The 17,237-nt window shown below is 50.5% G+C and overlaps 1 protein-coding gene across 4 annotated transcripts in view; it reads right to left on the bottom strand.

Annotated features, from left to right (window-relative positions):
- Window positions 1-17,237, bottom strand: part of MARCHF10 (membrane associated ring-CH-type finger 10) — an 85,157-nt gene that overhangs the window by 2,472 nt on the left and 65,448 nt on the right. For 3 of the 4 annotated variants that reach the window (XM_029928926.1, XM_029928929.1, XM_029928928.1), the window contains 3 exons: window positions 16,211-16,320; window positions 6,769-6,882; window positions 1,355-1,397 (listed from right to left, as the gene is read on the bottom strand). In XM_029928926.1, the coding sequence (XP_029784786.1) occupies window positions 1,355-1,397; window positions 6,769-6,882; window positions 16,211-16,320 (267 nt within the window). The remainder of the gene's footprint in view (window positions 1-1,354; window positions 1,398-6,768; window positions 6,883-16,210; window positions 16,321-17,237) is intronic. The other variant, XM_029928927.1, reaches the window with a different exon arrangement.

Here is a 17,237-nt window from a genome sequence, read left to right on the forward strand (position 1 = left end):
TGCTCCTCCCCGGCCCGAGCGCCGGCCCCGGAGCCTGAGTTCGGGCCCCGGCCGCGCCCTGGCGGAGCAGCGGCTCTCGCCGAAGGCCGCCGCCGGGACCTGCGAGCGAGGCGCAGAGGCGCTTTCCCCGAGACACAAAGGTCTTTTCTAGATTTCCCCGCTCCCTTCCCGGGTGGGCCCGTGCGGCAGGGCCGGGCGACGGGGTCCCGAGCGGCCCCGAGACCTGGGAGGGGGCGCGGGTCCTCACCCGGCGCGGGGGGACACCGTGGCGCGCCCCGGGCTGGCGCACCGGGCTCCTTTTGTGAACGGAGGGAAGCGTCGCCTCCCCGCGTCCGTGAGAACGGTCAGCCCGGGTTCTCAGCGCTGCGTGCCCTGAATAATAAATCGGGTTCTCTGGGGTCGTATCCGGGCCTCGCCCTGTGGGTTGAGCTGGTCCGAGTTCCCCGAAGCAGCGCCGTGCTTGGCTGCGGCGGCATCACCCGGGGTCCACCCCCAGGGTCTGAATCCGAATCCCTGGGAGGGGCCCAGGAATCTGCCCTTTTGGTAAATTGCCCAGGTGATTCTGATGGCAAGGCCAGGGTGGGAATCGCCGTGCTAAACCTTCTACCTGCCTGAGGGCGGGCTGTTGCAAAATTTCCCCCCAGAAGAACTTCTGGAGATAAGATTGTCACGCCCGCCTCAGTCCACGGGAACGTTTATTTTCTCCCCGCTGTTGGAGAAATCCTTCCTGAGCCTGGCTGCCAAGCCCTCCTGCTTTAATGAAGCACATTTTCTTCCGTTTGGGTTTTTTATGGAATAACGAACGTGTTGGAAGACAGCTGTGCTGCCTCCTTTGCGGGCCCTTTCTCGGGAGACCTGCTTTCTTGGTTCAATCCCTGAATCCGGCTGAGGCACCTGACCGGGACTCCGTGGTGGGAGGATTCAGGACAGCCACTAGCCCTGAATGAATGTGGCCCTTCCTGTGATGGCTAAACAGCTCCCTTCCAGGGTTTAGAAGATAACTCAAGAGGCTCTCCAAGTGCTGGATACCGGAAAATCCCAGCACAGGCAAAGGTGGGGGAAAGCCTGCAGCCAGCCAGTCCTCAGGAGCCCGCGGCTGGCCCTTGTCCTTGATTTCAGGATGAGTTAAAATTCTTATCTGCTCTGCACGAAGCCTACTCTGAGTCGCCTTCCTGACTCCTGCAGCTAGACTTTCCCAAGCTTGAGGGGGTTATTTTTGCCTCTGGGTGGTGGTCATTACTTCCTTCCACAGTATGAGGTTCAACACAGCAAAGGGGGGGTGGGGGGGGAGGGAGGGGGGAGAGTAGGTTAGGAAAAACACCCTCAGAATGGCAGGGCTGACCCCCAAACCTACTTTCATTTTCTTCCGGTCTGGGTTGTGGGTAATTTCTTGATAACTATGAGAAAGAAGACAATGAAAAATGATTTTTTTTTCCTCCAAAGCAATTGTGAACAGATGTATAATTCCTCAGACTCTGGAATGTTCTAGGAATCCCTTATATCACCTTAAAGGGGCAGAGGTGCCAAGGGCAGTATTGATATTCAGCACCTGCAGGGCTTAGCCTCTCTTAAAGACAGCACGGAGACAACCCAGGTCACCTTTGCTGGTGGTTCAGGGCTTCTAAATTTGGCCAAGTGCACAGACATGCTTCCTTTCAGCAATTGATCTGAGTAGCAGAATCGCAGTCTCGATGGCCCGAATCACATCTACAAGCCATGGGGGTGAAGGCCGTGCTAATTGGCCACTTGCCTCACCACTGGCTTTTAAACAATCGGTTGTATTCTCTGCCCGGCAGGAAACAGCAGGCCCATCAAGGCTCTGGGCTCCCTCTTTGTTCTGACTTTATGGCATTTTATGCCACAATAAGAAACCCTGTGTACTCCGTGGGAGCCCATTGTGCCAGGCTGCTAGGATTTGGGCTCCTGTGCAGAAGGGCTGGTGCCCTTCCCCCAGCAGAAGAGGGGCTTTGTGACAGGCTGGAGGACAAAACAAGGGATGCCAGACGTTGTGACTGCTGGCCCCCGGGGAGCTGTGGTTCCTGGGTCCCCGGCACCCACAGGCCAGAGGCAGGGCCGGAGAAGGATGGACTCTGTCCCAAGCAGCAGTCCTGGGTACCTGGTAAAATCTACGTTGGGACTGTGCTACCCACAGACCCCATACCCTCCGGGCTGCTGGAACGGTCTCACCCCTGCCTAGGCCCCAAGCCTGGTGACCACATCTATATGAGCCAGGTCTCTCATTCCATAAGGAAATGCCTTCTGGGTGAGGATGGAAGTTTGCCCAAAAGAGGGCCAAACCTGAGCCTCAAGCATTTTGGGTAGACTTGGTCCTTTTTTTTTAATGTTTTTTATTTATTTTTAAGAGAGAGAGAGAGAGCACGAGCAGGGGAGGGTCAGAGAGAGAGGGAGACACAGACTCTGAAGCAGGCTCCAGGCTCTGAGCTAGCTGTCAGCACAGAGCCCGACGCGGGGCTTGAACCCATGAACCATGAGATCATGACTTGAGCTGAAGCCGGAAGCTGGATGCTCAACCGACTGAGCCACCCAGGTGCCCCTAGACTAGGTCCTTTAAGGTAAGAGTTTTGGGGTTTGTATAGAACAGTGAATGGGAGGGCCTGGAGAAAGTCTCTGTTGCCTCCCACGTGAATGGGCCAGTGGGGTTTGAGTGTTCCTTCAAGACCCTGCCCACCTCCCAGGCCAGCCGCTGTTCCCCCTGCCCCCCCTCCCAGATACACAGTTGGACATTTCCCTGCAGATGAAATGTCAGCACAGCGCACCCAGGGCAGGAGGCCAGGGCAGGTGCTCGCTCCAGAAGACCGCCCTGTCATGATCCCTGGAAGGCCTGGGGTCCCTTCTGCTCTTTTCCTTTCAGCTCATGGACCGAGATTCTTTCTATTGTTTGACGTAGTTTATGGAAGTCAGCACCTAGAGGCAGAGGGGAGCTGCCATGGGCAAGCAGGGAGAGGAATTCGGGGCACAGGTACATTTCACTGAGGAAATGGAGGGCATGATATAGACAAAACCCATGGCTACAAGAAAGCCCAGAACAGGGGCCTTTGGGGGTACGGGCCCTGAATAATGGAGTACCCCACATGGGCACAGGGAGGGAGAGAGGTGAGGGAAGGCGAGTCCATTTAGCGTCCCCACACAGGGACAGCCCTGTGTCCCCATCAGCTTAACGGGCAGCTGGTGGGGTCCTGAGTTCTCTGGAGATACTTCCACAGTGAGCGTTTGGAGAAAAGGCCAGTTTCCTGCTGGGCCCTTTCAGAGAGTAACAGTCAGTGTTTCCCTCAGCCTGGTGGACCCTGCCTGACTCCAGTGCCCCCACCTGGGCCCCTTAACCCATCCCCCCCCAATGTAGCTACTCCAGTTTTCATTCAAAAATGCAAATCTCCCGGCTTGGGAGCCTCAGGCTAGAAACCCTTCCCAGGCCTTCCAGAGCTGCACCCAAACCCTCCACCCTCTGCCTCTGCCTCCACGCTCACTTCCTGCCAGCCCCAGCCACACTCACCTCCTCGACTGTCTCAAACATACAAGTCTTCCTCATTTCTCTGAGCCTCTGCCTTTCCATCTGCCCCTAATGCCTTTCCCTTCATCACCAACCCTTGTCCAGCGGCTACACCGTCCAAGATTCGGTTCAGACAGCACCCCCATAGCTGATCAGCTGGGGAGAGCAGGAATGGCAGCCATGCTGGCGCCGGGCTCCCCAGGCAGTGGAAGGCCGATGGCAAAGGGTACAACCCAACTGGATGAAAAGCAAGGCCTCTTGGAACATTAGCTGTGTCTCCGAAGACCCTGCCTGGACAGTCGGTCCTGGGGAAGGAGTGGTAGGTAGGGGTGAGAACTGTGGTCCGACTGCTCTGTGCCCTTGCGCACGTGCCTCCATCTCCCATCATAAAGCACAGCTTTTGATACTCGTGGTTACATGCTTCTCTCTCTTCAGAGCCCCTTATAGGCAAGGAGGTTGCATTCCCAGAATTTTGTTTAGAACCTGGCACATAGTAGGCATACAGAAATTCTTTGAATAAATAGATCTATATATCTTACACTTGAGAGGGTTCCTTTCCCTTGAATACTGTTTACTCTCCACAAGTTCGTGCTATCTATCACGTTCTCCAAACCATAACTCAAGACTCACTTCCTGCAGAATAGGTTTTAGTGTGTTAGTTCATTGATTTGAGCATCAAAGGTTACTGAGCACCTACTCTGCGCCAGGTATTTTCTAGGCCCTGGACGGTGGTGGAGCACAAAGAGAGATAAGAGTTCCATGCCCAAGCTGCCAGTGACCGCCACTCTGCCCCAACCCCCATGACCTCATTTGTCAGTCATTCAGCCTTTTGTTAATCACTCAGTGCCCCTGGAATCCACAGTGCCCGGGACATGATTATCAAAGGTGATTCACTGTATGCCCAGGTCTTCAGACAGGCGTAGAAGGCCCGGCTTTGCCTTCAAGTAACACAACCTCATGAGGGAGACAAATTGTGTGTTTATGGGATCACTGGAAACCCCAGAAGTCCCAGCCAGGGGAGACCTTGTTAACTGACAGCCTTTGGAAATCACTGGATCTACCGGTTCTCTTGACCAAGTGCTACTTTCCAGTTATTTCCAATCTTTATAAATATGTGAGTCTCATCTTCCAACTTGGTCACAGTGGGACAACATGGCATCCTATCTGGTGGCCGCTTTCACTGATTCCCATCCCAGCACCTGATACAGGCCAGGGCATGAATGAAAGAGTGAGTGAATGACCATGGCCATGGACAAGCATTCATCACTGGGTCTTAATGAGATGCAGCCAAGGAGTCGGACGTGAATGGACTCTCCAGTTCTGATAGGTAAAGGAGAGAAGGGTTTTTTCCCCCAACATAGTGCCTTTTTTCCCCTACATGTTACCCTCAGGTTCTTAGTATTCTCTACAATAAGATACCGAGACTCAACTCCAGGAGAGTGTGAATTTGACAAACGCCATTTGTTTTCCTCCCTCCATTTGGGTCCTTCTCAACTGGCTCTTTGTGCTGGTTATTGCTGGCTAGTTTTAGTGTGTGAGATCTATTTTGGGGGTTCCCAAATTAAATGGAAGCCGAAGAGCATTGCCCTGTCCATTCTGCTTCCTTCTGCCTTGGTTCCCAAATCGCTCCTGGTGTCGCTCGTTCCTTCTCTAGGATAGTTTTGCCAGAAAGTTCTGTAGACTCAATACCTTAGGGCCTTATTTTTCACCCATGGGGTCGTGCCACACATTGTCCTCTCTCGTCTGCCCTGCAGTCCCGGAGGCTAGCATTGCTTACATTAGCTGCTGACGTTTTAGCCATCTGTAACCGATATCAAACTCTGGGTGCTTTGAAGTTCAATGTGTAATAAAAAGTTCATTAAAAAAGATGTGGAATCATGAAAATAAGGTTACAGAAATGTTAACAAAGGATCGTTTCCTGCTTCCTGTATTTTTTTTTTTTAATGTAGTTCTCTGAGGAATTTATGTCACCATTAAAACTACGGAAGAGTTAAAGGAAGGACAGGCCTGGGTCAAAAAGAGGGTGAGATTCCTCAGGAGATATCTTGGCCAAGACCCAGCCTGTTTTCTTAATTGAGAGCTTGAGGTCCAAGGGGAGAATTTATGCCAGAAAACAAAGGAGGGACAAATCTAGAATTCTTAGGACTAACGGTTTGAACCCGGCATTGCTAATAGGGATGGCTTAGCAGCCTGCTGTCCTTGCAAGGTCTGTGACCATGTCAGGGCCCCTCGGAATCACTGGGTTCCAGCTCCCAGGCAGGTGCCTCTTACCCACTTGAGGAAGAAGAGGAGCGAGACAGGAAGTGGCAGACAGAGAAAGTCAAGAGAAAGAGTTGCATGGGGGAAAGGTGACAGAATGTCACTGTAACTGCCTTGTGACACCACTGGTGGCTCGCCCATTGTCCACGTTACCTTCTTGCCAGTCACGGCCTCCTGACAGGAGCAGAGGTCAAGTTACAAGCCTTGAGGGGCGTTGAATACTGAAAGCAGACCAGTCCCGGCATGACCTTAAGGTAAATGAGGCGCCGCCGTCTGGCTACTGAGTGCGAGGTCCTGGCCTGGCCGAAGACTGGCATTTAGTCAAGAGGGAAGTCCCTCGGGGCTCTGTGTTCTGACTGGACAGTGACCAAATGTACATTTTGCTGGACTTTGCTAAGTCCAGGCTCCAATTAGTAGCAGAGCCAGGCTTCTGCCTCCAAACTACGTGGCCTCCTGGAGAGCTCCTGGTTCTCCTGTTAAAGGAAGGGCAGCCCCAGCTGATCATTCCTGCTAAATACATTGTCCCCTCTCTAATGACAAATGGAAAACCGCCGGCACCTTTATTTCCTGGTCGAACACATGCAGAGACACCGGAATAACACACTCTGGGAGCCAAAGCAAAATAAACGGATCTCCTTGAGGGAAGGCCCCTGTTTTTCACAGACCCTCCATGCTTGGGCCGTGGGCACGTCTAGCAACCTTGCTGGCTTCTGTTTTGGGGGGCAAATATCTCTAGAGACTCACTTGCTTATATGACCATGAATGACTACTTAATTGCTATTTTTTTTTTAATAGGAAGCAATTATGTGATTATCCCTTCCTTTTCAGCCAGAAGGCCCACTGTGCACTCGCTTAGCAGCCACTACAGGTTAGTCCTAATGATGACAGTGCCATATCCTACCAAGTGACCGTGAAGACCTCAACAGATTGCACATGTCTCAAACAGGGCTGCGGGGTCTCGGGGACCGCTGCCCGACGGCCCGGGTCGGAGCCACACTCACCCTCTCTCTTACGACTCGGTTGTGGTTGTTTCTCGTGAGTTCCGCGAACCTCTGCTCGTAGAAGTGAAGCAGCAGCACCAGGTACCAGCCTGAATTCATCAGCTCATTTTGTGCCTAAATATGGAAAAGAGACTCCTAAGTGCATCTATAAAATACTCATTGTCTGAGTCGCAGGGCAGAGGGTAGTAAGGACGCCAGTGACAAGAAGAGGGACGAGAGCCCGAACCCCAAGGCAAGGCCTGCCTTTGGGGATCAGAGAACAGAGCCAGAGCAGGGGGATTTGGGGTGGAGGCTGGAAGCCTTTACTGCTGAAGGAGCCCCGCGCCATGGACGTTCACTGGGCAGTTACACGTCAAAGCCGTGAGGTGGGTGTTGTGGGGAGCATGAGGTCCAGCTGGGAGCCCTTCGTCTGACGTGGGATGGCTTTGTTCAGACACAGTTCCAGTACCAGCTGCAGGTGTCACGAGCCACAGCGGAGATGCACAGGGCAAGAGAGACCAGTTTACTGTGACCTGGGGAAGGCCGCCTGGACGGTCCTGGATGGATGGGAGCGCCTTGGGTGGGCTCTGAGGGTCAGCGAGGGCCTTCCAGACAGAGCCACTGAATGCCAGCAAAGACAGAGGGACGGAGAGAGCAGAGCATGTATTGGGCAGCATTCCTGGCTCCCTGGTGTAGCTGGAGTATATGGGGAAGGCGTTTGTCTTGGGTTGAAAAGTTGTTTTGGCATGGGCTGGCCAGACGGGAAGGTGGGAGCGTGTCAGGCAGAAGCAGGAGTTGGGGTGTCCTGCCGTGTGTGGATACGAAGCTACTGGCCCCTGAGCAGGGGAGTAAAATAAACACAATGAGATGTGCGTGTCAGGAAGGCAAACTTTTCTGTGGGAGAGTTTGGAACACAGATGCCACGGACATATTGCTTTCCTAGATCCCTCGTTTGTCCAGAGAAGAGTCCTCGGGCCTTCGTTCTATATGTTGCTCACTGTTTCTCTCTCTGTAATTGGGCTTCATGATGGTCTCACCTAAGGCCCCCAGGCCCTGGCTGGTCTATTAGCATTTAACGCCCAGAGAGTGGGCTGAGCATGTGCCTAGTAGAGTCCCAGGGCCTTGGCTGGCCTCTTCCTCATTCCGTCAATGGATTTGTTTTGTGCTTCTGTTTTGATGCCTGCCTCCTTTCACATCGTCTCCTCCTGGCAGAAGTCTTCCTGATGAACCGCCTTTGTTCCAATCATTCCTTTACTCCCTGATTCCTAAGCCTTTATTTTTGTACACTGCATCTTGCACTTGTTCATGTTTTTGCTTTTCATCGATGGGTGGTGTTTTATTTTTCTCGCAGGCGCTGGGAACACAGGGAGGTCCGCAGGGAGGGTCTGGCTGGCTGGGACAGCTCCTCTGTCCTCAGCGCCTTTGGTAGTCTGTGCCGCGAGGCCGTGCACAGGCCCTTCCCGGATCGGATCTTCAATAAATTAGGGGCATTAGTACTGACTCCTCCCCCTCTGCTTTGTTTCCCAGCCTGGCCTCCCACCCTATCCCCATGGGTGGGGGGATGGGGAAGGGCCAGACCAAGTTCAGGAAGCCCCTAGGAGACAAAAACCCCCAGGAGAGGACATGGTCCTCTGTATCACCCTGGGGGAAGGTCACAAGTGTGGCTGTTTCCTAGGATCACTGAAGCTCCGACCTGCCATGGTGACCACTCAGTGCTTTTCCCTTCCTTCCGGGCCCATCTCCCCGGTCCCACTGCATGGAGGGCAGCTCAGGAAGCAGGCGCAGGACACACCTCTTCCAGAACAAAACAGCTGCCAGAAGAGGTGCCCAGGTGGAGCAAGGATCGGTGCATTCTTCCTTCTGGATCAGGTCCGACTCTGGATCTTGACCACTGGCCCCAAGGTCACGGCTCAAGGCCCCTCCGCTCTCCCACAGACCTGTCTTTAAAGGCCCTAGTCAGCTGTCCTTAGCAGTTAGCCTCCTATTTTTAGCCTTTAGTCATGTTTTCTGTGCTCTCCTGACCTTGGCCTAGAGCAGACAGAGAGGAAGTTTCTCGTTTTCACTTTTTTTCTAATTGCCTCCTCCCACCTGCCTCCTTGCAGTCTGTCTCACAAGCTGCCGCCTCTGGGAAGTCTTCCTAACCCACCCTTGGGCTCCTCCCCGCACACCAAGCCTTCCCCCTTGCTTGCTTCTCTCACTGGCGGTGGCCTCCGCGAGCTGCCACTGGTTTTCTCTCCAGCACCTTCTTCGCCAGTAAGCCTTTGTGCTCAGAGACACTCCGATGCATAATGGCAAATCAATCAGCTAGAAAATGGCTTGGAACTATCAGGTTTGTCAAAGCATTCAGGGAAATCATTTACTTTTTATGACTCAATAAGGCCCGGAGGCATGCAGATGGGGAAAATATCCACTAATGTTTTCTGCAGATAATTTGAAAAGTCACTTCTAGCAGATTGTATCTCTTCTCTGGCTTGTGGGAGGGAACCTGTCACGTGGTGCCATAAATCTCACTGGCCGGGGCCCCTTGATGTGCGCCCTTTGCAGAGTGTGTGATGCACCACAGAGGGGCTGGGCTGACCAATCAGAGCACGCATTTGCTGGAGAACTCAGTCATCTCAAGCTCCGTGCCACAAGTGGGAGGGGCTTGTTATCAGAGACAGTCCCAGGGCATTTGTTGGGCAAGGGCAAAATGAGCTAGGTTTTGGAGAGTTATTTTTGGTAGCTGCTCCCGACCCATTCTGGTGGGGCATTGATACCCAAGTGAAGTGTAGTGAGGAGAGGGGCAGGGGGGCGGGGGGAGGCTCAGAAAAGAGGAGGCTTGTGAAGCCGTGGACACGAGCCCTGAGCACTCAGGCTGCCTGCCAGATGTTTTTCTTTCTTTTCTCCCGCCTCTCCCCCCATCCCCATTCCCCCTTGATTTTGTTAATATTCATTTGGGCCAAGAGACTTGCTACCTTTGGAAATTCTCAATATAATCCACTCAAAGCAGCAGACAGCCTGGCTGAATGTCCTATCAAGTCTTCAGATGTGATCAAGAGATGCTCCCAGGTGTGAGGGTGATTAGGTGGCAGCATGTGTCCAAGGACATCTGTCCGTGGCTGAGATGGAGCAAAGCCAGGCCTGTGCTTCAGAGCAAAGACAGCCAGGCCCTCGAGTGCTGCCGGGCAAAGATCTCCATCCCGCGGTGGGCGCAGGCCCCCAGGGCGGGCAGCCTGGGGCCAGCGAGGGCTGACTTCGGGCGGAGCTTTAACTGTGCCTGGCCAAAGTGACTCCACTTATAAAAAGGGGAGAAGTAAACTCTATCCTGCCTGTTTCCCCAAGGTGTTAAGACAAAACGAGCTATTATAAGTAGACATGGTATTTTGCAAAACAACAATATTCTCCGACAGGCAGGAATGAAAGATAAGGACTCAGGGCAAAGACCACATGAGCCTTGTTTGGTCCTGTGCTCGTGCCTACCCCTGCACCCGGTATGTGCTCAATAAATATATGTACAGGTGAAAGGATGACAAAAATGTGTAATTTCAGACCAGATAGTGGCCCATTTAACCATGTTTTTTGACCCTAGTCACTCCCAACTTGAATATGCATTAAAATTCCGGAAAGAGCCTTTTAAAACATAGCTGCTGGGGGCACCTGAGTGGCTCAGTCCGTTAAGCATGCTCTTGGTTTCAGCTCAGGTCATGATCTCATGATTTGTGAGATCAAGCCCGAGCCCAGCATCAGGCTCTGTGCTGACAGCGTGGACCCTGCTTGGGATTCTCTCTCCCTCTTTCTCTGCCCTTCTCCTGCCCCCGCTCATATGCAGTACATATGTGCTCGCTCGCTCTTTCTCAAAATAAATATGTAAACTTAAAAAAAGAAGTAGTTGCTGGGCACCGTCTCTCCCCTCTCCCCCAGATTCTGATTCAGTGGGTCTGGAGGGTAGAGCCCAAGAATGTGTATTTCTAACAAGTTCCCAGGTGATACTGACGTTACTAGTTTGGGGACCAACCCATCTTGGAGAAACGCTGCTCTAAGCTAAGGATCAACAGTTAGTGGTCAATCCGCTGAATGCAGCCTAGGGAAGTGCTCTGGTTGGAAGGAAGGAAGGAACGAAAGGGAGGGAGGGAGGGAAGGAAGGAAGGACAGGAGGAAGGAAGGATGGACACGAATTCTCCAGTTGGGAGACAGTACTCTCCATTTTGCCTCAGTTGCCACCGCTCTTATTAAAATGACACCTGCAGGATTCTGACCATGTGTTATGGGCCTGGCCTCTATGGTGTCTGGGTGTACAATCTGTGATCTAAACTGTGCTTCAGCCTGCTTTCTCCTGGCCCGTCTTGGAGTTTGGAATTTAGTTCAGGCTCCATTCAGGGGTTGTTCCTTGCAACCCAACACTGAGTGCCCCAGCCAGAGCCAGGTCCGAGGCCTCCCTCCTGGGTGAGGAATGTCACACGGGACTCTTCCTTCCTGGGCAGCACCCACAGAGGGTATGGACGCTTTGGGGGTTACTTTTCAGGCATCCTTGAGTAAGCAAGGTGGAAGGGTGGAGCTCTCGCAAGCCCTGGCAGGCCTATGATTGGGCCACCAGGTGCCAGTGGCCTCAGGGTCGTGGGGCCCCTGCAGTCACTTCTGCTTCATGGGGCCACTTTGCACACAGCCTGTAGGAGCTCCTAATCCAGCCACTGGAAGCCAAGTAACAAGCCTTGACCCTGCAGGGCCCACAGGAACCACCCAGGGTCTGAGGGATGGGGGACAGTCACATGTCAGTTTCCTGTTAGGGCCCATGGGCAGCCTTCACTCTGCCCCTACTCAGGTGCATTGAACCAAACCAGGAAAACACTGGTCTAAGCCCCTCCATACCCGCAAAGCCATAGGCAATGCTGACTGGACAGCCAGGGGGTATGACCGCGATCTGGGATCAGATCTTGTGTCAGGTGTCGGTCTCTGATGTCTCAGATTCTGCCCTCAAGGGCACGTGGATAGAGGGCTCACTCCTCCCTTTCTTTCCTGGTCTTAAACGTCTCTTCCTCAGGGAAGCCTTCTCTCATCCTGAGAACTGGTCAGACCTCTTTGTGGCTGTTCCCACAGCCACTTGCACATCCTTGTGATGACCCCTCACTAGGGTTACCCTCCCTACGCCCTTCCCGTTAGAAGGAAGTGACTGTGTTGGTCTTGGGCACCTAGGTATCTCCAGCAGAGCATCTGATATACAGTAGGCACTCAGTATGTGTTTTAAAATTTAAACTTTTATGGGGCGCCTGGGTGGCTCAGTCGGTTAAGCCTCTGACTTCAGCCCAGGTCAGATCTCACGTTCGTGGGTTCGAGCCCCACGTCAGGCTCTGTGCTGAGAGCTAGCTCAGAGCCTGGAGCCTGCTTCTGGTTCTGTGTCTCCTTCTCTCTGACCCTCCCCTCCTCATGCTCTGTCTCTCTCTGTATCAAAAATAAAAATAAAACATTTAAAAAAAAATTTAAACTTTTATGTATGTGTATTTTGCCACACTTAAAAATTGATACCTGGGCCCATCCCAGAACAACTAAATCAGAATCTCTGGGGCCCACCCTAGGCATGAATATTTTATTTATTATTATGTAAATTAAAAAAAATGTTTATTTTGAGGGAGAGAGAGACAAAGTACAAGCAAGGGAGGGCCAGAGAAAGAGAGAGACAGAGAATTTGAAGCAGGCTCCAGGCTCTGAGCTGTCAGCGCAGAGCCCGATGCAGGGTTCGAACTCACAAACCGTGAGATCATGACCTGAGCTGAAGATGGGCACCTAACTGACTGAGCCACCCAGGCACCCCATTGGCATGAATATTTTAATAGGAGAATAAAAATGCATGGAGCTAGATGTTAATTGTAGGGGATATTTGTGTGTTTGTGATTTTTATGATTGAGGAATAGCAAAAAAAAAAAAAAAAAAAAAAAAGAAAGAAAGAAAGAAAGAAAAAAGGAAAAGAAAAAACAAAACCCAAAAAACCCCAAACCCTCTAAATCAGTTAATTGTTGACTAGTAAGTTAGCAAGTTAGTTGAGGTCAAGTGAGACCCATTAAGTCAGTTCTAAGCTTCTTCTGGTTTTGACCTTTTCTTTGTAGATGTCTGTTTTTGGCACTAGCTACCCCACTTCTCAACAAAGGAACCTGTTTGCCAGGAGTTAGAGCCCTGGGCCTCAGCTAAGATGGCCCAGAGGACCACGGTTTGGGAGCCGGGAAAGGCCTGGACCTCAGGAGCCCATGTAGACACAACTCCAAGGCCAGGCTCAGGGGCCTCTCCAGCTGGGGACAAGTCGAGGGCATATTACATCCTCCATCTCTTTCTGTTAAACAATAGTTACTTCCGCCTTGGTCCACGGAGAGTTTCTGACCTTGTCTTCCCTACTGTCTCAAGTTTAACTCAGACTGTTGGCAAACAGACTCCATTAAATTCACAAGGGACCATCGGAGCAGTTGGAATCACTGTAAAAGGGTGCGCCCGCAACTGTGTGCCGCCTGCACGTAAATACTGCATGTGGGTTCTTGGGGCCATTGCTCACCCACCAGGGTGGGTCTGTCAATCTAGTTTCCACCTGTGATCATAATGAAGGGCGTTTTCAAAAGGCTCTGATGGCCTGTCAGCTTCTTACTGAAACTCATTTAAACTCCTTTTCTTCTTCCATGTAGAATAATCACTGTGCTGGGAGTTTTCCACGTTTGCCTCCAGATCCGCTTTCCACCCTGCGCTGTGGCCTCCAGGCTGATCACATTAACTGGGTCCCTTGTTCTCTGGCTTCCCGTTGGGTTTGGCCAACAGGAGGCCCTGGCAGGGGACCAGAGGGCGGGAGGAGACAGAGGCTGGGTGGTCATTCTCCTTGTTGTTCCGTCTTTTCTGGGCAGTGGCGTGGTAGTGACTGCTTTCCTCTGCTGAAGGTCACAGGCCATTGCAGACTCTCCCTCCTGTAACTATAGAACTCTGACCTTTGTGGTGGCCCCCTCCCTTTGTCACTTGAAGCCTAGGAATGGTCACAATGCCAGTCCCTGGATGCTTTGCCCTACTTGTTGGTTTCTCTTCCTGCCCATTTCTGTCCAGCAGTCAGCTCTCTTCACTCACCCCTGTTGAGGGTGCTGCCATCTCTCCTGCCCAGAGTCTGGCTGACACAGTTACTTCAATGGTTCTGGTTAGGACATGCTTGTAGATGCTTCTCTCAGCTGGAAGGATGCAGTGAAGCCAAGATTACGGGTATGACCCCTGTGTGGTCTGGTTGGCTTTTTCATGATGGACTCTAGCCTTGTCCTGGTGCGCTTAGCTTCCTCCCTTGAGTCCAGACTGTAACGTGGGGGTTCTTGTTTCCTGAGCGCCTTCTCCGCACAGGCTCTGGATTAAGGGGCCATCCTCAAGTCTTTTCCAACCTCCCATCCTGCAGGGTAGGAGCTATCTCCATCCTACAGACGAGAGAACTGAGATCCAGAGAGCTTGTGTAGTTTCCCTGAGGTCACAACTTTGGGGAAGGGAATAGGATTTAGGTTCACATCTTCATCAAAGCTGGTGTGCTCTTCGGTGGGGTAGGCTGCCTGTATGTGCAAACGTTTAAGTGCAACTCGAAAAGTCTGCTGTTAGTGAGTCAATTGTATAAACACCATTGATAAACCAACAGTGCACAGTGGTAAGAACTGCTTTGCAGCTTGAACAATGCAGAAGTGCTTGGAGCCAACAGGGGTCTTTACTAAAGGCAGTCCCTTGGGCTGCACTGTGTGACGTCTGCAGACCATCCTGGTAGTATTCCACGTAACCGGTCCTTGTCTGGACATGTTCCTCTCCGGAAGTCCTACGGGCTCCGTTTCCTGAAATAATCTTCAAGTCGGCCACATGGCACTTCCTGCACGCTGGCTGGCATCCTGACCTCAGGCGCTCACGGGCCCTGGTGCCTTTCAATAGCGTGGCTCCCAAATCACTTCTGTTTCTCATCTCAGTGCCTGGGGTTTGTGACCAAGTGATTCAAGGCCCTCAGGTCTCAGGAAGAATGGACTCAGGAAACTCTTTCTTCTTTTTTTCCAAGTTTTCCAAGAAACTTCTTGGTTGTGCTATTCAGATCTTTCATTCTTACCAATAGTTTGCACTTCGGTCTCGAAGCCTTAGGATTTTAAAAAGGTAACAATTGCCCAGACTTACATGCAGCATTTTGATTCAGCTGTGCCTTTTGCCCAAAAAAGGGTCTGGATGCAGGCTAATGATTTAAAAGTCAAAGGAACTCCTCTGATTTTATAGTTTTAAAATAATGTGCTTTACAGTCATGTTTATTAATCCTTTTTTTTCAAATCATGTTAAATTATAACGGTAATGAAGGCTATTTTCATTAGATAAATATTAATTGACTGTTTATTATGTTCAAGGCACCTTGTAGATAAACATCACCCAATGCAAATACAGTGTGAGCCACAGATACGAGCCCGGTATGCAAACTGATTATTCCCAGTAGCCACATTAAAGAAGTGAACAAAAACTGATGAAATTAATTTTAATAATATGTTTTATTTAACCCAGTATATTCAAAATTTTATTTCAATGTATACTTTCATATAAAATTATTTATGTGATATTTGAGAGCATTTTTTCAAATACTGAGTCTTTGAAATCTAGTGTGCATTTGACACAGCACATCTTTTTTTTTTTAGAGCAGGGGGAGCAGGCAAGGGGCAGAGGAAAGGAGAGAGAGACAATCTCAGGGGGGCTCCACGCTCAGTGTGGAGCCCGACATAGGGCTCGATCCCACGACCCTGGGATCATGACCTGACTGAAATCAAGAGTCAGATACTCAGCCGACTGAGCCACCCAGGCGCCCCTCACACAGCACATCTTGAGTGGAAGAGGCCACTTGTTTATTAGCCACATGTAGCCTGTGGCTTCCATATTGGACAGTGCAGTTCTAAAGAAAAGATTGTTTGCCGGAGAAGTGAAGAGTTAACTATTATTCTGAGCACGAATCACCTTCCCATGGAAGGTTACCTAACTTTTCCACACTATGAGAATTGCAGCCCAAGTGCCCCAGAAGAATTAATTCACTGGGGGCGTTAAAAAGCACACACTAGGTGCTTAATACCTGTTTGTAGACCTCTAGTAAAGCAGTTTAGAGTTACTTGATATGTAAATTAGGGAGTTTCCTCTAAGACCCTTTTTTTCCTTTGGTGCTATTAAATTTAAATTACTTCAGCAAATTGGGGCATGGAGCTTGCCAGACTATTCCTGTTTCTGTGTCTAGTCGGCTACCGTTTTGTCCCTGACAACAGAGGGACCTCAACCCAAGCAGACCAAGACTTTCGAACCCTCCCGATGGTCTGATTTAGTAGCAGATCTTCTCTGAGAAATGAGCCAAGGGGACACTCCCAGACTCACCCGGTGCACAGGCCAAATACCATCTTTTCCTTTTATCGGGGAAAGCGTGTCTTCCCACCACGCGCCTCCCACCCACTTGAGCCGGTGGGGGCAGACTGGTGTGGGCGGCTCTTACCCTGGATCGCTGGTGCTTGTGGTAGAGGTCGGTCACGTTAAAATCATCCAGATCGACCAGCAGGCCTTGCCTACACATTTCACAAGTCTTCACGGCGCCTAGATCTGCTCCTTGAATGAAAGAATGCTTTGTTACATGTAACCCTGGGTCTCTTTGCGCTGACATTTTGAGAGTGAACTTGTGTATGTTATGAATTCGGAACTTCAGTGACCTTTAAAAAAATTTTTTTTAAATCTTTTATTTATTTTTGAGACCAAAAGAGACAGAGCATGAGCAGGGCAGGGGCAGACAAAGAGACACGCACAGAATCTGAAACAGGCTCCGGGCTCTGAGCTGTCAGCACAGAGCCCGACGTGGGGCTGGAACTCACAGTCCGCGAGATCATGACCTGAGCCCATGTTGGATGCCTAACCGACTGAGTCACCCAGGCGCCCCTTGGTGACCTATTTAAAGTCAGCCATTGCCTGTAGAAAAGGGCCTTGAATCTGAGATCTGGAAAATTTCCTTCTTAATCATTTTTATTATTATTCATGCAAACTTTGTATAAGTGAAATTTTCAGGATTTTTATTTTTATTTATTTATTTTTTTATTTTTTAACATTTTAACCATTTTTAAAAAACCTGTATTTAAATCCAAGTAAGTTAACATAGTGTAATAATGATTTCAGGAGTAGGATTTAAGTATTTTTAGGTGTACAGCTCATCGGCATTAAGGACATTTACAGCATTGTGCAATCATTACCATCATTTGTTTCTAGGAACTTTTTCATCTTCCCAAACTACCTACCATTCTCCTCTACAGTCCCTGGCAATTACCATTCTACTTTTTGTTTCTATGAATTTGACTACTCTAGGTGATTCATGGAAGTGGAATCATATAGAAAATCTTTTTGTGACTAGCTTATTTCACTTAGAATAATGTCTTCAAGGTTCATGTATGTTGTAGCATGTGTCAGAATTTCTTTCGGTTATTTTTTTAGACTACACAACATTCTTCATTTTATTAGGTTAGTAATGTCTTTTTTTT

This window comes from Suricata suricatta, chromosome 17 (assembly GCF_006229205.1).
Source record: "Suricata suricatta isolate VVHF042 chromosome 17, meerkat_22Aug2017_6uvM2_HiC, whole genome shotgun sequence".
NCBI classification, from domain to species: Eukaryota; Metazoa; Chordata; class Mammalia; order Carnivora; family Herpestidae; genus Suricata; species Suricata suricatta.